The sequence below is a fragment of the Salminus brasiliensis genome, chromosome 10 (assembly GCF_030463535.1).
Source record: "Salminus brasiliensis chromosome 10, fSalBra1.hap2, whole genome shotgun sequence".
Taxonomy (NCBI): domain Eukaryota; kingdom Metazoa; phylum Chordata; class Actinopteri; order Characiformes; family Bryconidae; genus Salminus; species Salminus brasiliensis.
Window position 1 is genome coordinate 992,321 of NC_132887.1, and position 20,201 is coordinate 1,012,521.

General features: G+C 41.7%; 3 protein-coding genes across 4 annotated transcripts in view; 1 reads left to right on the forward strand and 2 right to left on the reverse strand.

Moving 5' to 3' along the window:
- The first annotated feature begins 246 nt into the window (after positions 1 to 246).
- On the forward strand, positions 247 to 3,470 carry nfkbiab (nuclear factor of kappa light polypeptide gene enhancer in B-cells inhibitor, alpha b). The gene is made up of 6 exons (XM_072690222.1): positions 247 to 520; positions 1,696 to 1,801; positions 1,927 to 2,134; positions 2,224 to 2,312; positions 2,430 to 2,708; positions 2,945 to 3,470. Exons 1-6 carry the CDS (start codon positions 273 to 275, stop codon positions 2,978 to 2,980), a joined length of 966 nt encoding a protein of 321 aa, XP_072546323.1. The 5' UTR covers positions 247 to 272; the 3' UTR covers positions 2,981 to 3,470.
- Positions 3,471 to 7,126: 3,656 nt separating this feature from the next.
- On the reverse strand, positions 7,127 to 13,510 carry psma6a (proteasome 20S subunit alpha 6a). The gene is made up of 7 exons (XM_072690223.1): positions 13,338 to 13,510; positions 11,850 to 11,944; positions 11,618 to 11,699; positions 10,522 to 10,677; positions 10,005 to 10,183; positions 9,037 to 9,131; positions 7,127 to 8,358 (listed from the first exon to the last, which is right to left on the reverse strand). The coding sequence occupies exons 1-7, from the start codon at positions 13,411 to 13,413 to the stop codon at positions 8,301 to 8,303; spliced, it is 741 nt and encodes a 246-aa protein (XP_072546324.1). The 5' UTR covers positions 13,414 to 13,510; the 3' UTR covers positions 7,127 to 8,300.
- A 1,020-nt stretch (positions 13,511 to 14,530) lies between these two features.
- The window catches only part of prorp (protein only RNase P catalytic subunit), a 31,048-nt gene continuing 25,377 nt past the window's right edge, over positions 14,531 to 20,201 (reverse strand). For both annotated transcript variants that reach the window (XM_072690224.1, XM_072690226.1), the window contains exons 6-8: positions 16,091 to 16,233; positions 15,052 to 15,247; positions 14,531 to 14,710 (exon numbers count right to left, since the gene is read on the reverse strand). In XM_072690224.1, the coding sequence (XP_072546325.1) occupies positions 14,579 to 14,710; positions 15,052 to 15,247; positions 16,091 to 16,233 (471 nt within the window). In that variant the 3' untranslated portion in view covers positions 14,531 to 14,578. The remainder of the gene's footprint in view (positions 14,711 to 15,051; positions 15,248 to 16,090; positions 16,234 to 20,201) is intronic.

A 20,201-nucleotide genomic window follows, 5' to 3' on the forward strand; every position in this document is an offset into this window, starting at 1 on the left:
CGCCACTGAGGCTGGAGCTGGATTTTTTACAGGGTTCCCAGCTCTGATAGTGCATCCTGCTTGATAAAGTGCAGAAATTTCCCCAAACTCCTGGACAAATTCCCTGCAGACAGTTCAGACGTCAATCAAGCCTGGAAATCCCCCACCCTGTGGCGCAAAGCCACACCCACTCCCCGTAACCCCGCCCCCGCCTGGCTGACTTTAACACCCCTGTGGCTGAACGCTCGCCACTCTAGTGCGCGCACAGCTACAGGAGCAGCACCGTCAGCAGTATGGATCTTTACCGAGGCTCCAGAACCAGCCAGATGGATTATAACCCCGAGGGTCGAGGTCCAAAGGCCGGGAAAGCTTTGCCCAACAACGACGAACGTCTGGACAGTGGACTGGACTCTCTTAAGGAGGAGGAATACATCGAAGTAGCCGCGGATCTCAGGCGGCTGCGCCTCCAGTGCGCCCCGCAGTGCCCCCCGGAGCAGGAGGGCGCGGAGTGGAAGCGAGAAGTGACCGAGGATGGCGACACGTAAGCGGCTTTGGTTTTATGAAGGGGTCGGTCGGTTTGGGAAGGGTTTCTAGAATCTCTAAGCAAAGTGAGGCACGTAAATGCACCCGTCCAGCACTAGCTACCTGCGATATTAATGAAGTGCAAGCTTTTAAAGAGCCTGTTGCTGTTTACAGGGAAGTGACCAAATGGAGAACAGGACTTTTATTTTGCCTTTTCGTTTCGATCGACTGGAAAGTGCAAGAATTGCACAGAAACAGCCTTAAAAACGCACAAATGCAGCTTTCATTGACGTTGCAGAGGTTATTTTAGTGCTGGGAATTTGCAGACTTTTACAGCGGGGTGAGAAAGTGTGCGCGAGCAGCTTTCTGCAAAAGTCCTGCAAAGCAATCCAGCCGTTTTAGCTTTAAAAGTGAAAACGTGGAGGTTAGGATTTAATTTGAGGGGTTTTTAAGTGCTTTAATTTTTTCAAAATATATATTTTTAATACTAATAATAAAGGTGCACAACTTTTTTTTTTTTTTTTTTTTGCTCTCGGAGATGAGGGACTTTTGTTATGCAATCAAAGCTTAAAAATAATAAAAGTGATAATAAAAGTGATAATAAAAATAAAAAAAGTGATAATGAAAGTGATAATAAAAGTGCACAATTTTTTTTAAATTATTTTATTTTATTTTATTTTTTGCTCTCGGAGATGAGGGACTTTTGTTATGCAATCAATGCTTAAAAAAAATATACAAAAAATACAGCCTGTTTACATGACCTACCTAATGCCCCCCAAAAATGCAGAAATGTGCCTCAGGCGCCAGAATGCAGCTGCTGCTCCATTTAAGGTGGAGAGGGTGATCCTCTCTCCGCCACGTAGCAGCTTTCTAGTTTAGTGTCAGTAGTGGGGAAGTGAGGGTCAGTGATGGTTTGCTGTAAGTTCTTGGATTGCACAACTCATTTTTATGATATAGCACACACACACACACACACACACACACACACACACACACACACACACACACGCACGCACGCACGCGCGCGGCGAGGCAGAGGTCCCAGTGTAAACAGGCCTGCATGCAGCGCTGCGGAAAGTCCCGGGCTGACTGCCAGGAATCCACAGCTGCGCATGCGCAGTGTGTACAGTACAGCAGTGTAAGTGTGTGCATGTTTCTTATCAAGTTCCTCTCTTCTCATTTGTCTTTTTAAAGGTATTTACATCTCGCCGTCATCCACGAGGCCCAAGATATGGCCATCAAGATGATCGACATGTCAATCAACGACCCTTTCCTCAACCAGCAGAACTACCAAAGACAGGTAGAAGGTCCACACTTACTTGATTAAGCCCAGATTACATTGGATTGCATTGCAATTATATTTGCATATATGCATATCTTAAAGCTATGTTTAACTTATTAACCTTTCGTCCTTTCCAAACGCAGACAGCGCTGCACCTGGCCGTGGTCACTGAGCAGCCTCAGGTGGTCGAGCGCTTGCTGAAGGCCGGCTCAGACCCAACGCTGGTGGACAACAATGGCAACACGGCGCTTCACGTCGCCTGCCGCACAGGTTCTCTCACATGCTTCAGCCTTCTGACCCAGAACTGCCCTGACCAGCTCCCAGCCATTCTGCAGACGCCCAACTACAGCGGTATGTGTCTGCTGCACTGTTTTCCGAGGATTTTACCTTTATCTGGCACTGATGATTAGCTGGTGCTCATTATTGGCTTTGTTCCTCAGGTCAGAAATGCCTACACCTGGTTGCCCTTCATGGCTACCTCTCACTGGTGGAGAGCCTGATCTCTCTCGGAGCAGATATCGATGCACAGGTAGGTCTGCTTACACCACCTTACTTCATTTAACCCCTTGAAACCCTCTGAAGAGCTGTAAATGATTCCAGACTATGTTCAGAATGCTAATATTCTGCATCATTTGTGCCTGATCAGGAGCAGTGTAACGGTCGGACAGCTCTCCACCTAGCCGTGGACCTCCAGAACCCGGAGCTGGTAAAGCTCCTGGTCAGCAAAGGTGCCGACGCGAACAGCCTGACGTACGGAGGCCACACGGCGTACCATCTGACCTACGGCCGGCAGAATGAAGAAATTCAGAAGGTGCTTTACGATCTTACGTCGAGAAACCTCCGAGAGCTTCCTGACAGCGAGTCCGAGGACAGCGAGGATGACTACGAGCAGGACTATGAGGAAGACTCGATGTCTGATGATGAGGTGTGTGTCATCTGTGGTCCTCGGTTTCATTTCAGAGATTCACTCATAACTGGATAGTCCAGTTCCAGCACTGATTAACACACAATAGTCAACCTAATTGAATACCTGGTGAATCGATTACCTGGTGAAGGTGAATCGAATCAGTCTGATTTGAATCAATCTGCCCTTGGTGACCCCAGTCCCTTTCCTGCTTTCCGAAGCTCAGGGTCGCTTATACCTGTTCTTTTCTCCCGCAGATGTACGACGATATTAAAGTGATGGGGCAGAAATAGAGAAGAGTTCGGCGGAGGTTCGGAGAGATCCGGAGTGATGAAAAGTTGAGCAGAAGAACGTCTGTTTGTGCCAAAACGGCATCCAGGATCGACCAGCGGCACCCACGGGCACAGGAGGCCAGGGGTCAGTGGTCACGCGGGTAGAAGACTTCAAGTGCCTTCAGACGAAGAGCAGGATGAGAAGGTTTCCAAAGGATTGAGAGAATAGCGGACGAGGAACGCTGGAGAGAAGCCGGCAGACGGACAGTTGGCTCTTCATGATAGACTTTGATGACGTTCCTGTGGAAAATCTTTAACCTGCTGTACTGTTAGAGTACGGTGTAACATATTGTGTATAAAGACAGATCTATTTTTATATGGATAAATGTGTACAGACGTGTGTGTGCGCGTGTGTGTGTGGAAAAATACAATTGTAAATTTTTCCCTTTTTTTTTTTTGGTGGAAAATCCCAGAATGCTCCAGTAAATTAAAACCCTGAAACTGCAAAGTACATTTTGTTCCTCTTTGAGTGTTTTTGCAGGGAGGGGAGGGTGGGGAGGAGCCAGGCGTGTGTGTGTGTGTGTGTGTGTGTGTGTGTGTGTGTGTGTGTGTGTGTGTGTGTGTGTGTGTGTGTGTGTGTGTGTGTGAGGGAGAAGTGTTTGTAATAGAAGAGCTTGTACTCCATCAGCTGAGCACAGTGGAATTTCCTGTGGGGGGAAGGGGCGCTCAGACTGGATTGGCAATGCTGAAAATTCCCCATCCGAGTCACAGCTTCCCGAATTCCAGCCGCAAGAGGCTTCATGGAACTCGTTAGCCGCTATCCTTCCAATCTCAACGTGACGAATGATTAGTCAACTGTTTTTCTTAGAACCGTTTTCTCCCGTTAACCCTCGAACCCGGCCGGGAGAGAAGCCTCCCCTTAGCTTACTTCCACAGATTCCTCTGAAAGGCCCTGAGGCTTTACTACACTGTAATTACATGGGACACAACTCTGAGGCGGGGTTATGATTATATAGGACTAGTGGCTCCTGAGATTGATTGTTTATTTATACGGGTCTGATCTGTATGATTCAATTAAATCAAAATCTAATCTGGTTAATGTAAATTTAACTCCTAAGTCTATAAGTATAAGTCTGTGCAAGCCTGGCCTTCATGGTTCAATTAAGTCTAATCTAGTTCAGTTAAGTCTAAGTCTGATCTATAACATTCAGTTGAATCTTAATGCAATATCTGATTAAGACTAAAATTAATCTTTTTTAGTTTAGACTAAGTCTAATTCTAAGTCAATTAAGTAAGTATATTTAAGTCTGATCTTTATGGTTTCTATTTAAGTAGATGCAGTTCCGTTTAGTCTAAATCTAATATATAGTTGAAGTTGAAGTCTGATCTTAATATTTCAGTAAAGTTCATTTTAAGTCTATATGTTTCAGTTTAGTTTAAGTCTTTAGAGATTCATGGTTTAATTCTGTCTACATTAAGTCTAATCTATGTGGTTCAGTTAAGTCTGTAAAAGTCTAATCTGGTTAATGTAAATTTAACTCCTAAGTCTATGTGGTCTATAAGTCTGTGCAAGCCTGGCCTACATGGTTCAATAAAGTCAAAGTCTAATCTAGTTCAGTTGAGTCTAAGTCTGATCTATAACAGTCAGTTGAATCTTAATGCAATATGTGATTCATTTTAGTCTTAATCTGTTTCAGTTTAGACTAAGTCTAATCTATGTGGTTCAATTAAGTAAGTCTGATCTTTATGGCTTCTATTTAAGTAGATGCGGTTTAGTTTAGTCTAAATCTAATCTCTATGGTTCATTTTAAGTCTATATGGTTCAGTTTAGTGTAAGTCTAAGATATTTATGGTTTAGTTACCTCTACATTACGTCTAATCTACGTGGTTCAGTCAGGTCTATTTAAGTAATCTCTAAGGTTAGTTTAAGTTAAAGTATTTTATATTTAAGTCTAATCTAGTTCCGTTTAGTCTTAATATGGTGTATATGATTCAGTTTCAAGTCTAATCTATGTGGTTCATTTTAGTCTAAATCTGTGTGTTTCAGTTTAGACTAGGTCCAATCTATAGGGTCCAGTTAAGGCTAAGTATATGTAAGTCTGATCTTTATAATTCAGTTAGGTCTATTTTAGTCTAATCTGTGGTCATTTCTATGGTTCAATTAAGTGTAAGTCTAGTTAAGTCTGATCTATAAGCTTCAGTCAATTGAAGTAAAAATGACAGTATGTGGATCAGTTAACAGGTCTGACTGCATTCTAATAAAGCATTAATAATTAAATTTACATTTATGGCATTTAGCTGACGCTCTTATCCAGAGCGACTTACAAGATTACCTGTATTACAGAGGAGGGCCAGTGTAGTGTTAGGAGCCCAAGGACTCTTATTGGTGTAGAGCAGCATAGTCACCCAGACCAGGAATTGAACCCCAGTGTCCCACGTGGTGTGGTAGCTCAGTGGCAGACAGTGGTGTTATCTGTTGCGCCACACCAACCACAATAATAAATAATAAGTAATAATAAGTAATTAATAATTCAGTACTGCAGTAAATGTTATATTTGATGTTAAATATTTTGAAACTAAATACCTATATAACTACAACTACACACACACATAATCATGTATCTCCAGTTTTGTTGCGTTTCCTTTTTTTCGGCTAATTTAAAAGCGCTGTCTGATCTTCATACTGTGTATTGTCTGATATTTTAATTCCCTCCATTAGAAAAAAGTTGTTCAAATAGGAAGCAAGTATCGATTAGCTCAGAAATACACTATTAATACAATAAATGCATTTTCATATGTATTAATTACAGCAGGGAGGAATGTTCCAAGTGTACTGGGTGGATTGGGAGTAACCCCCTCGCCCCACCTTTAGAACCTATGGTTCATTCTTATCAGGCTGTCAGGCTGACAGCTCTGACTGTGAGACTGTGATCTCAGCCCCCAGCCTGCTGCCCTGACTTCCCTTTACAGTAAGCGCAGACGAAAGGTGGTGTGTGGTTTAGATGATTTGAATACAAACCTGCGCTCAGTGGAAGGGGCTGCACCTCCGGCTGGGCTTTATCGTCACTGCGCCGCTGCCAGGGCGTCTTCAGTGCCCTGAGCACATCAGCACGGCTCATGCAAATCACCCAGTCATAACCATCTCTCTGTATATAAACCCGGGACACTGACAGGCCTCAGAAGGACACTCGGAACACACAAAAACACTCGCATATGATTCAACTGGGGCCGAGAAATGATGCAGAAGCTGGCAGCCGGAAAATCCGGGTTTATATCGGGGAATGGGGCTTTATTGATCCGAGCCCAGAGACGCTGACTTTATGCAAATACGTGTGTAAAGGGGGGGCAGAGGAGTAAAAGCAGGACACGGCTCATTTACATTTAGAGAAAGAGAGGGAAAAGTACGGTCATCATATTTATACTGAAATAATGTGATCAATTCAGCACTTATTTATTCATGTATTTCACCTATCTCTGGATATAAGAGCTGCACAATATGAACTAACATCAGTATTGGTGTTATGATTATAATGCTACATACGGCAGCTGTGATACAACTCAGAAATTTATATGTGTATGTATATATATATATATATATATATATATATATATATATATATATATATATACACACACACACACTATACAGCATATTATAAACACAAACGAGGCAAAACTTATTTTTGACACCCACACAAATATTGGTCAGATCAATATCAGTGTTGTAGCAATCAGTAATCAATATCGGTATATATAGCAATCGGTAATCAGTATCGCAAAGGCCTTTTTTTTATTTTTTTATACTATAGATCATATAAAAAAAAAAAAATATATATATATATATATATATAAACATTTATGACAACAGTATTGCGATAATGACAAGCACACAATATACTGTGCAGCCCTAAACCCACATGAACACCCTGTATGAAACTGCCACTGCATTAACAACTAGGAGACGATATACTGTAGCGATACCAATTTAAAAAGTGATGAACGGTGCAGCTCTACACCCATAAAACCCCTTTTACAGTATCAGTATTGAGATATCACTTAGCAATCAATATTATCTGCAGCCCTAAACCCATTAAAACACCTCTTATATTACTACATCTAAGACTAATATCGTAACATCAATATCAATATCAATAAAAACACAATATATCATGCAACCCTAAAGCTTTTATTATATCGGTATTGCAAAAATGACAAAATGCTAAATTGTTTAGCCCTAATAAACCTTTAATATCAGCACTCTGGCTTGTACTGAGCATTGACAATGTTTCATCTACACTATGTGGACAAAAGTATTGGGACACCTGCTCATTCACTGTTTCTTCTGAAATCAAGGGTGATCCTGCTTTTGTTGGAGTAACTGTCTCTACTGTCCAGAGAAGAAGACTTTCTACTAGGGTTAGGGTTAGGAAAAGTACTGGATGGAGCTCCACCACCATCATTCCAGAGAACACAGTTCTTCCACTGCTCCACAGCTCCTCAATGCTGGGGGGCTTTATTATACCCCTCTATAGCCCACGCCTGGCATTAGGCAGCATTGTGGCAGGGACTAGACAAGCTGTGTGTGTGTGTGCGCGCACATCTACATCAGCAATAGGTGCAACTTAAAGCAGCTAAATGCATTCATTAAAAGGGGTGTCCACAAACATTTGGACATATGTTTATATGTATATTGTGCAGGCCTTACCAAATAAACTAGTAAACAGGACACTGAGAAGCCCTGAATCTACGTAAACAGCGGGACGCTGGGCCGGCTGCTCAGATCTGCTGAAGATCTTCAGAAAGAAGAGCCGTGAAGAGCGCAGTGGAGAAACTCTGAACAGGCTTTAACGTACAGCTCTGCAGACACAAAGGCAGCTGAGAGAAAAGTCAGCTGACTGACTCTGAATGAGCAAAACAGGAAGTCACATCTTTCTGCAGTAAACCACTCCTCAGGAGAGGCCATTCCACCACACAGCGTTGAGAAACTTGTGATTTTGTAAGCTTGCGGGGTAAAGCAGTTAATGCATGCACGGCAGACGGAGGACATTCACTGACGCACGCCGCCGTGTTCTGAGAAGTGCAATAAACACAATGTACGGAAAGTCACACGAGAAGTGCTGGACGGACGGCGGTCGCATTAAAGAACACGGCAAAAAGGCCTCAAAAACATTTCATCAAAACGTTTCGACTTTATTGAAGCGCTGCATGAAAAAGCATAATTAACAGCAGAAAGCCGGGCAGGTTGACCTGAAATACTGAGGATATGTTGTAGTGCTTCCCGCGGTCGTGTTCTCAAATCGAGCTTCAGTTAAATCTCCTGCAGAACAGAACACCCCCCCCTTCAATCCCGCTCGGAGAGAGCCACCAGATGGGCATCGATTTCAGACTCTGACAGAATTCTGGGAAGCACAAAAACAACACATCAGTGCATATCGAATGTGCCCTGGTGAAATCAATCAATCAATCAATCAATTAATTAAATAATCAATCATTCTTTAGGAAGTTCATTGAGGATGACACTTATTTTTAGTGTAGCTGAGCATTTACAGCACGGCTGGCGAACAGGGATTGAAATAAAAATGTATTAAAAACATTTTAAATTTAATTCATAAGAGAGTAAAAATATATAAATTAGAAGATAAAAACAAATATATTTTTGTAAAACAAAAAATGCAAAGTTTAAATGATCACTATTTAAAATAAATAACTCAAAATAATGATTTAAAATAAAAAAATAATAAAATTGAGCTTAACTAGTAAACATAAAATATAAAAAAAAAGTTAAATAACTAAAATAATACAAATAACAATAAATAAAATGAATCAAATTAAAACAAACAAATTAATTAAATTAAAGTGAAACTGTTTCAGCACAAGGCGAGTCAATGAGATACACATCTTCGTTCCGCGAGAAGGGAGATGTTGTTTAACACCACAAGTAGGTCAAAGATGGAAAAGCTTGAGCGTAAAAGCTTGATGTGTGTATTTTTACTGAGCTCGGTTTTGCGGTTCCCTCTGAGCATAAAGGTGTGTTTATGTTTACTTCCTGTTCTGCTCACCCTCCACTGAGAACTAACCTGAACTTGGGCTCCTCCGTGGTGATCACCCCCACCTCCAGCTCTAATGGCTTGAAGTCGATGGAAAGAACTGTGGACAGGCAGCTGATTGCGGTCTGTGGGATTAGAAACAAGAAATAAACAAGATCATTTCCATAATCACTTCAATAATTAATACACTCCGATCAAACAGCAGCTGCAGTACAGGTCAAATTCACACGTCCTTTAGCATCTAAGGGCATTTAAGGGCTCAGGGACAGCAAGCTGATGAGAAACTGAATGCTTCAGTAGGTAGAAAGACTAAAAGGTCAGTCTACAGTAAAGAGTCTGTTAGCTTTTATTAATCAAAAACTGTCAGAATTACATAATAACACCAGATCAGATCAGATCAGACCAGATCAGATCAGACGTCTCATTCGAAAAGCAGTCCAGACTGAAACACTCCTTATATGGTCAGTGTAAATGGGCGGGGCTAAACTGCAGTAGGCTGAATGAGCAGATTAGTGTAAATTTCATTCACAAATTTTAAAATGTAAATTTTGCCACAAAACAATTAATTCAGGCTTTAATCTGTGTACATCAACAATCTTTACAAAAATAAAAAAAATATATATTTTGGACCATTTTCAAAAGTGAAATAAAAATGCTTCAGCCCCGGTTTGGCCCATGTTTAAAATTTTATGACGTATAATGTTAGAAAAAAGAGCCCCTTCAGAGAATTTAAGCAAATTTATTCATAACAATATTCAATATTTACTTGTTGGGAATGAGATTCACATACATTCTGTTTAGACATAGGAATATTGATAACTTACTGTTGTTATTCTGGTACTCTATATGATTTCTGAGCATACTGAGGATGTCATCAGTAGTTTAAATCTAAAGTTTATTTTAATTTATTAAAATCTATGGTTACTTTAAAAAATTAATGCAGAAATTGATGAATCATCACCTTCAGCTGAAGACGTATTTTAGAAAGGCTACTGTACCTCTATTGTCTGCTCAAAAGTCCAGTCTAATTTCTTCTTCACTTTCTTCTCCAGGAAGCTGGTGGCTTCTGTCTGTTTAACCCCTGCAGCGGTGGCCTTGAAGCCACAATAATAACCTGCAGGGTCGCACTTATAGACCTGCGGACCGCACTCCTCGTCCACACCAACCACAATCATACCTGAACAAAAGTGAAACAAACAAGAGGTTACTCTCCAGCACTGCTCAAAGTCTGAGTCTGAGTCTGAGTCTGATCTACGACACCACACCTCCAAAATCAAACAAATAATAACAGCAAACACAAAGGATGTCACACAAAATGAAAAAGGCAAGTCTCTCCTGAATCTGCACCAGAGTCTAATCAGAGTCTAATCAGAGTCTAATCACTGCACCGCTGTTTGAGTGTTAACCCATTTAAACAATACTGTCAAAAACAGACACAGCAGTATTACTCTCCTACAGTCTCTCTCTCTTTGCTGTGAGGGTCATTTTCCCTCTTGTGAATGTCTGGACACTTACAGCAGCCCAGCGGCCTCATCTCTGCGTTCTGGGTGTACACCTGAGAGATATCAGCGATCCGTTTGCAGAGCATGTCCACTGGGATCTCGTAGCCATACTTGTACTTCCAGTTAGCCGCTTCATATCGAGCCCTCTGGACCTGTGATCTGCTGTCAGCTTCAGACACACACACACAGGGTATGACACTAGGGTTAGGGTTTATATGATAACACACACTGCAGAACAATAAAGACTAAAGGAATAATCAAAGAATTTCCAACATTGACACAATCCTTAAAAAACAACTGATATTTACTGATCAATTTTACTGACGATTTACTGATGATGATGGGGAGGGTGGATGAGATTAAAATGGCAATGTACCAAAGGCAATTATGTGAATTAATAATTATAAAATTATTATTATTTTATTTCTTTCTTTTTTTGGCACATCCTAGGTTTACAATTTGGACAGGTAAAAGATTCTGGAGTTTTATTGATCTCTTATAGAAGCAACAATGTTCATTAAACAGTGATTTTTACGGTTTTCATCTGTATTGTCTTCACTGCTACAAAATGCATAAATGCTACATTTCAAAGCTGATAGCTATAGAAGAGTCATTTGTTAATTTTGCGGCCTATGAGTTTAACCCAATTCTGCTTATTAATCAAGTATGGAGCAGTGCCTGCGAGACCTCCTCATCATTACAGTGGATTTCATGAGTTTGAGTTAAATGGTTCACTGCTACTAACTCCACACTTGAGGCAAAGCTTGTTGGGCCACAGTGACCCCAACCACACCGCACCAGCTGTTAAACATGGTGGTGGTAGCATCCGTGGCAGAGCGCAGTTTGAAGGGACAGCACATTTCCGTCAGTGGTGCTGATGTTACTCCTCATCAGAAACACTACAGATCAGCTCTGCGATCATGAGCAAGGAGAACCCGACGCAGGAGCTGGAGAGCAGAGAGCTGTGGGAGCCTCAGTGCTTAAATGCTGCAGCGCTCCATCACAGATCGGAGCTGATCTTCTTCTAATCAATATCAGCACTGTGGTGTAATCTGATCACACACTCGAGGCCGTACTGAACAATCAGTAATACACAACAAAGGTCTTACCCGTCATTCCAGTCATCACGCAGCCGATGTTCTCTGTTATTCTGAATAAATGAGTGACGGTGGATGAATCCAGCAGTTTGTCCTGAGGAAGGATGATCACACATCACTGATGAGCCTCGGAGCAGCAACACAGCAGGGAATTCGGCATCATCGGCTGTCAAACCAGCACTAGAGCACTACTACAGCTGCTGCATTACACAGTTTCTATCAACGTGAATAAATTAACACTTACTGGTACTTTCTTTTGTGTGACCATGACCGCACAGTCCTTCCCTCGGACAGCTACTGAAGTGAGACCTCCCTGGTTGATGGCCTTGAAAGCATATTCTGAGGAAAGCAGGTGCAGAATTTAATAATCAATCAATCAGGATGAAACAGCAGCAGATATAAGAATAAACAGACATGAAGAGTTATACTCAAACCACCCCTGCGGATCTATATTTCAGACAGGAACAGGAGTGAACAGTTGAAACCTCAAGCTTCTGAGTGTAAATAAGTGAATAAATCTCCCACAAAAAAACTAAACCTGCACTTTTAGACACAATTTCTATGTATTTACTGAATTTAATATTAAAAATATATAAAAAATACAACAGGCTACAATTAGAGCTGGGCAATATGATGATATTTTATCATATGGTGTGATAACGATAAGCTTCTCTGATCATATGGAGGAGACTGATCAGCTGCAGGGTTCATTACTAACAGTGTGATTAGACTGAAGGGTTCATTAGATGAAGGGCAGCAGATGTTGAGTAGAAATACACGTATTGTGATAAATATTGTGTATCATGAGAAAAAGTCTTTGGCGTAGATCTATGGCGTCTCATTGAGTGCTGAAACCAGTTCACATTTGTTTGTTTTATTTGATTCATTTATTTATTATTATTTGTATTATTTCAGTTATTTAACTTTTTCATAGTTTATTATGTTTACTAGTTAAGCTGAATTTGATTCTTATTTTGTTTTATTATTTTAATTATCATTATTTGATATTTGTTGTAAGATATCATGATCTAGTATTTTTACTCCACATTTCATCTATTATCATTTTTTAAATTCAGTAAATAAACAAACAGCAGCATATTGAGCAGAAGTGTGTCTCTGTAGAGAACACCGGACATGTAATCTGACCTGAGACGCATAGTGATGTGTGTGTGTGTGTGTGTGTGTGTGTGTGTGAGAGCATCTATGGTCACGTGACATGTGTTGTTGATGTTCTGAGAGTACAATCAATCAATCAATCAAATAAACATAGCTATATATTTATACACAAATGCAAAAGTTTGGGTACCCCTGTCATGTATTAAGACTTGGCCTTCTGTTATTCCCTTTTCTCGTGTTCCACTATTCACTCTGAGTTGCAGTTAATTCATGTTTATAATAGTGAAATAAATATAAAGTATACTAAATAAGTGTTACAAATAAGAGTGCTGGTAAACACACACACACACACACACACAGGTAGCTGTAGCTGCTGGGGAGAGAGAGACAGAGAGAGAGAGACAGAGAGAGAGAGAGAGACACAGAGAGAGAGAGAGACACAGAGACAGAGAGAGAGAGAGACACAGAGACAGAGAGAGAGAGAGAGAGAGAGAGAGAGAGAGAGAGAGAGAGAGAGACACAGAGAGAGAGACAGACAGAGAGAGAGAGAGAGGGGGAGAGAGACACAGACAGTGACTGGGCACTTCTGCTCTCTCTCTCTCTCTCTTTTACACACCGACTTGGTAGAGTCTGCCCTCCGGAGAGAAGATGGTGATGTGGCGGTCAAACCCCGCACTCGAGCCCCGAGACATGACGACCAGAGAAATGAGCCGAAAATCACGATATTAACAATAATCCCTAATCAGCAACAGCGCCATGCACATCCACCGACACCCGGAAGCAGTAGCGGTTAACATCCGGTGTGAGAGGCGGGCGGTGTTTACATCATGCAGAGTGAATTTAACCTTTAATATCTTTAATATCTTTAATATCGAGCAAAAACGATTAAAATTAACATTTAAAACTCTATATTCACATTATCTCAACTTTAAGATCTTAAAATATACTTTCTAGTGTATTATACTTTATTAAGACGTGCTGCTGCTCGTCCTCATTTGAACCTTTTCACCCACAAGACTATTACCTTAAACCAACCTTAGGTTGCTATGTAGTTACTAGGGTAAAACTGTGTATGCTCAGTGGTTGCTATGGGGTTGCTAGGCAGTTGGTATTGTGTCCCAGGTGGTGGATATGGTCATTAGAGTCAAACTGTTTTGGTAGGTGGTTGCTATGGTGTTGCCAGGCAGTTGCTACATGATCACTAGGGGGAAACTAGGCACTTGCAATTGTGTCCCATGTTGCTATGGTGATTAGGGTGAAACCATTTTTCCTAGGTGGTTGCTATGGTGTTACTCCAACTAATCCCAAACAAAAGTACTGGATGGAGCTCCTCCACCATCATTCCAGAGAGCACAGTTCTTCCACTGCTCCACAGCTCCTCAATGCTGGGGGGCTTTACACCCCTCTAGCCCACGCCTGGCATTAGGCACGGTGACCACGGTGTCATGTGACCACAGCTGCTCCAGAGCTTCCCATTCTATTGGTCAGTGGTTTTCTATGGATTATACAGCTGTGTGTAAACAGCTGGTGTAGGAGACACGTTATATCCGACAAGACAACCATATTTACCATTTGTGACAGGGACCGGTGGGTCTTGCTCAAGAGCCCAGCAGTGGCAGCTTGCCGAGCCCGGGTACCGAACCCACAACCCTGTGATCAACAGCCCTGTATAGTACATTACAGTAATACAGTAAATGTAGGTAATATTTCACATTATTACTAATAATAACTACTGTGAACTGATGCTGAACCCCTCCAGGCTCTGAGAATGACATCATCTGCATGACACCATTTATTTGTGAGATTCATTTTTATTGATTTTTGTACACATTTAAACTCATACATGACACAGAGGGATCAGTGTTTTCTGGTGAGACACAGCCACCTCTGAGGCACTTCATACGTGCTCCTGCTTTCTCCGTCTTGGTCGTAGGGGATGTGCCAGGAGGTGCCATCGCTCTGCACTATCGTATCGTATGGCAGTGCCCTCTGAAAAACACACAGCAAATTTTATAGAGTTGTAAAAACAGACGCTTTCAGGCCTGGTTCTCCTTTTCTTTATTTCCACTGACGGTGCGTATCTGCCGCTCTTATCCAGAGCTCTGCCATGTGATTCATGTCACACAGGTATGAGAAAGCGTGTCAAATAGCAGATCAGAGTGTGTGGGTAAGCAGTTCACCTGTGTTTGTGAAGCTCATGAAAAGTGCCGTGTTCTCCACTGTTTACCATTTTAACTAGCTATAGACTGGAATGACTGTCCAAAGGGAAAGCATAATAAAAGCCCAGCGCTTTCCGACAATGTCAAATACCGCCCCAAGCCATTACCCACCTGAAATCGGACCTTCTGTCCAGGGACATACCCTGGCACTACCAGCTGGTGCCCGCGCTGCCACTTGAAGAAAAGGCGTTGGGCGGCGTTGTCCAGAAGACATGCTTTGTGGTCCCTCATCAGATCCCGACTTACAAACTTACAGTGGTTCCCAGAATGCAGTGCGGCGTACAGCAGGAAAGGGTCATCCTCAGAGCTGAGGGCAGGAGAGGGACACGGATCAGCTTCACAGACATCGGCTTGCTAGGTAGTTGCAAGGGGTTTTATAGGCAGTTGCTATGGTACCCCAGATGGTTGCTATGGTGCTATGGAAACTCTTCTGGCCTAATATTGTGCTGCCACAACAGATCTAAGCATTCGAGGCAGGGACTTTACAAGACCACTGGAATCTTGCACCAAGCCAGTTGTGAGGTGGACGGGGCCTGCATGAGCATCAATGAGCCTTGGGTGTCCCTGACCCTGCCACTGCTTCACTGTTGGGTCCACACAGACGGGATAGGCTCTGTTGCATAGTGCTGAGTGATGGGGAGGGGGGGGGAGGAAGGATACTCCTGTACGGGACAGGTGGCTGTGGCATCACCGGGGATGTAGCCTGGAATTTGCCTTTTAAGCAGACTGGGGAAATTCAACTGTGCTTATTATTTTATATTTAATAAAGTATATGACAAACAAACATGAGTATAATTGTATAATATATTCTAATTCTAATTGTAATAATGATAATATATATATTTTTAATATTTAGCTCTTTACTTTACACTATATTTCAGAACATTGCTGTGAGGAGTATTTGATTGCATTTAGCTTCCTGAGAGTAAGAGTATCAGTGAGTACTGGATGGAATCATCACTCCAGAGAACCCCACAGCTCAGTGCCGGGGGGCTTTCTACCCCTCTAGCCCACGCTGATATTATCAAACTGGTGCAATCTGAGATTCCATGATGCACTGAATTATTTCGTACATGTTAGAAAACAGATTTACACTGCTGTTTCTGTGTGTGTGTGTGTGTGTGTGTGTGTGTGTGTGTGTTCCACTCACATGTTCTCAGTGAAGAAGCAGTGGGCTATCTCTTTGATCTGATTGATGTGTGTTCTCCAGGTCATGGACTGCAGCATGTGTTTTCTCCCGAGGACGAGGACGTTCAGGCCCTGATTCTGCAGCTCCGAGACCACTGCAAACAACTGCACAAACACACCACAGCACACACTCTCAATACACCACATTAATATTCTAATATTAACAATAATAATAATAATATGAATGTCTATGTTTAATGTCTAAATGGTTTTGGATGGTGTTGTTCTGATACAGGTGAATCTGGGGTTGGGGGGTGGGGGGGGGGGGGTTGTGGGGGTCTGTCTGGGACGATCTGATCACAGCTCCTGTCTGGGAGGAAATACCCCCCCATGCGCCGGGACAGATGAGTCTGAGAATGATGGCACATCAGCTGGAGGAAAATTATTCATACTCGCTTTGTTTTAACCCACTTACGCGTCGCCCACTCACACACACACAGCATCAGGGGGGAGTTTCCTGTTTAACAGGAAGGAGTTTGTAGTTGCAGTTTACAAACCTGAAGGTGGTGCTTAGGGGAGGAAATGCTTTGTTAGCCCCAATTAAACCTGCCAGCTAAAAATACCCCCAAGGCTGTGTGGGAAGCAGGCCGGAATGCCGAAGCGTCCTGAACACTCTTCCTGGAGTTCTGAATTAGCATAATTCCACGTTAATGTCGCAGAAGGACGGGGAAGTTATCATGACAAGTCACTCTACAGATTTTCCATCTTATTATTTCCATCCAGGTTTATGAAAACATATCATGACAATTATTTATATATACAAGTAGACACACACTCATACAATGTATAATATATAATTATACAGTATATATAACAGAATATATAATACAGAATGTTTGTCATGATATTTTTTCATAAACCTGGATGGAAAAAATGGAAAATCTGTAGAGTGACTTGTTATGATAACTTCCCCGCCCTTCTGCGACATTAACGTGGAATTATGCTAATTCAGAACTCCAGGAAGAGTGTTCAGGACTCGCATGGTCGCTACGGCATTCCAGTTAAAGGTCTGCTTTATGAGAAAATATCATGACAGATATTTATATACACAAGTATATATACACATACAAGATATATGATGTATAATATACAGTATATATAATAATATAGGAGTTTTCACCCATTTTAAAGTTAAACTTGAAGCTGAACCTACATGTTCTACATGTTCTCCACCATTTAACCAGGCAAAGAACCATATAAGCATTCAGCATATGACATAGAACCACTGATTTCACTAAAGAACCCATATTTAAGGTGAACACCATTCCGATCTAAGCCTTCACTTGTTTTAATACAGCTATTTATTTTTGAAGCTGAAGCTTAGAAATGGTTAAAAGTAAAATTTCTAGTAAAGAACCATCTACAGAAGGTTTCCTTCATATTTTAACTGTTTAGGATTTCAGATGTTTGAGTTTTCTTTCTTTCTATGAAGAACTATAACAGAAGGGTGTAAAGCAGAACACCATTCAGATCTAATGACAGAAAAAATATCAATGATCTGGGACTGGTCTGTGAAGAACCACACACATGTTCTCATGTTCTCCACCATTTCACTAGGCAAAGAACCTTTAGAGCATTCAGCATACATATATATATATATATATATATATATATATATATATATATATATATATATATATATACACACACACACACACACACACACACACACACAGTGTAGTGAGTACACCCCTCACATTTCTGCAGATATGTAAGTATATCTTTTAATGGGACAACACTGACAAAATGACACTTTGACACAATGAACAGTCGTCTGTGTGCAGCTTATTTAACAGTGTAAATGTATTCTTCCCTCAAAATAACTCAATATACAGACATTCATGTCTAAACCACCGGCAACTAAAGTGAGTACACCCCTTAGTGAAAGTTCCTGAAGTGTCAATATTTTGTCCACCATTATTTTCCAGAACTGCTTTAACTCTCCTGGGTATCTTTTCAGATTTTACTTTGGAACCCTGGAAGAATTTGTATCTTTTTTAAGGCCTGAAAGTTCCTAAAGTGGAACTGCAAGCTTTTAAATGGTCTAATGGTTAAACTTCTAAAGAACCAGCATTTAACCAGACTAAGAACCAATTAAGCATTCAACAAACCACAGAACCCTGGAGGAACCCATTTTTAACCATTCAGGGAACTGATCACTCGACTTTCCCTCGATTTAAAAGCCGGACTTTACGCTTGTAAACGGTTAAACGCCAAACTTATATATAATATATGAATATTTCCCACCGTTTCGCCAGACAAGTTTAATAAAGTCCTATCATAATAACCGGGTACTCAACACGGTTCTCCAAGTGTTCTACTCTTCCAAAAGCTGCAAGAGATTTTTGTATTTTGTATAATAACCAGGCACAGAACCACTTAAGTACTTAGAGTTCCACATAGAACCACTGCTTTTACTACAGAACCCTTACAGAACTCCCCTGAACTCATTTTTAAAAATGAGCACCATTCAGATCTAATAACAGGGGAACCGATACACGAGCCTGAAAGTTTCCATCGAGTAAAAGCAGAACTTCAAGCTTTTGAATGGTCAAATGGTTAAACTTATGAAGAACCAGCATTTCAATGTTATATATATATATATATATAACCACTGATTTTACTACGGAACCCTTAGGAACCCATCTGTAATGGTGAGCACCATTCAGGGAACTGATCACTCGACTTTCCATCGATTTAAAAGCCGGACTTTACGCTTGTAAACGTTAAACGTTAAACATGTTAAAGGCCAAGCTCACACACACACACACACACACACACACACACACACACACACACACAAAAAGACACAGATCTGCTGACTGTGGATCAGCAGGTGTGGCCATTTCTGCAAATTCATCATCAGGAAGTGGACTGTGCTGTGCTGGAAAGCACCGAGAACAGCAGAACGTCCTGTTTAGCGAGCGAACTTTAACCTCCAGCACACACCGATCTGCTCCTGCAGCAGCTCGGCCTACAGAACACACACTTTTCCTTTCCCTTCACTGAACACCGCCTTCGTCACGCTTCTCTTTCTCTCTCTCTCTCTCAGAGTTTCTCTCTGACTGGCCGGTTCTTACCATAAACTGACTCAGCAGACTTCCCTACTGTCCTCCGAGTTCTGACTGTTCAGATTTCTACAGCAGTCATAGTGAGAGTTCTGACCCCCAGGCTCAGCCTATGCAACCTTAAAACGCCCACGTCCGGGACCGCCGAACTCTCCTCGTGCTTCTGGACTGAAAGGGTTAATGTAGGTTTCACGTCACACATGGAAACTAAACTGCAGAAACGACCCATTTTGACCTCGCTGGTTGCATTTTGACATCCACTATAGGTCCAAAAGTTTGTGGACACCCCTTCCAATGAATGCATTCAGCTTACTTTACATTTGCAAATGCACACACAGCGTAGCAGTACTGCCAATAGAATAGGACTCTGTGGAGCAGATCATCATGAACCTTCTGGCACCATGTTGCCTAATACCAGGCGTGGGCTAGAGGGGTATAATAAAGCCCCCCTAGCATTGAGGAGCTGTGGAGCAGTGGAAGAACTGTGTTCTCTGGAATAATGGTGGTGGTGGAGCTCCATCCAGTACTTGCCAATCAAGCAACATCCTGACCTCACTAACGCTGTTGTGTCTGAATACAATCAAACCTTTACAGCGATGCTCCGTTAAATTCTCTAAGAAACTCTTTTTAATACCCTTGATTTCAGAAGAAACAGTGAATGAGCAGGTGTCCCAATACTTTTGTCCACTGTAAGATACTACAGTAAAAAGCAGCAGGTTAGATTGAGTTGAGGAGCTGGTAGCTCTCAGTGTCTGTAAATGGTGCGGTCACGCTGTCTAGACGTCAGCTAATCAAGAATAAGCCGTTCTTCACAAGAATCCAGCTCTGTTCTAAGAGAGGAACCAGAACAGTGTGAAGGATGTAGTTGAGAGAGTGGCAGAACGTCAGCAACTTCACCCACTGAGAAAATGAGAGTTCATGTTCACCAGAAAAAGTGGTGGTTGCCCACTAATACCCCACTAACCCAAAGTGGAAGTACCAAACACTCTTATTTAGAGCTGGGCA

Coding starts and splice junctions, on each gene's coding strand:
- nfkbiab (XM_072690222.1), top strand. CDS start 273: ATGGATCTTTACCGAGGCTCCAGAACCAGCCAGATGGATTATAACCCC. Junction 1,802..1,926: donor AGCAGAACTACCAAAGACAG/GTAGAAGGTCCA, acceptor TTCCAAACGCAG/ACAGCGCTGCACCTGGCCGT. Junction 2,135..2,223: donor GCAGACGCCCAACTACAGCG/GTATGTGTCTGC, acceptor TTTGTTCCTCAG/GTCAGAAATGCCTACACCTG.
- psma6a (XM_072690223.1), bottom strand. CDS start 13,413: ATGTCTCGGGGCTCGAGTGCGGGGTTTGACCGCCACATCACCATCTTC. Junction 11,945..13,337: donor GGGCAGACTCTACCAAGTCG/GTGTGTAAAAGA, acceptor TGCTTTCCTCAG/AATATGCTTTCAAGGCCATC. Junction 10,184..10,521: donor GATGAGGCCGCTGGGCTGCT/GTAAGTGTCCAG, acceptor ACTTTTGTTCAG/GTATGATTGTGGTTGGTGTG.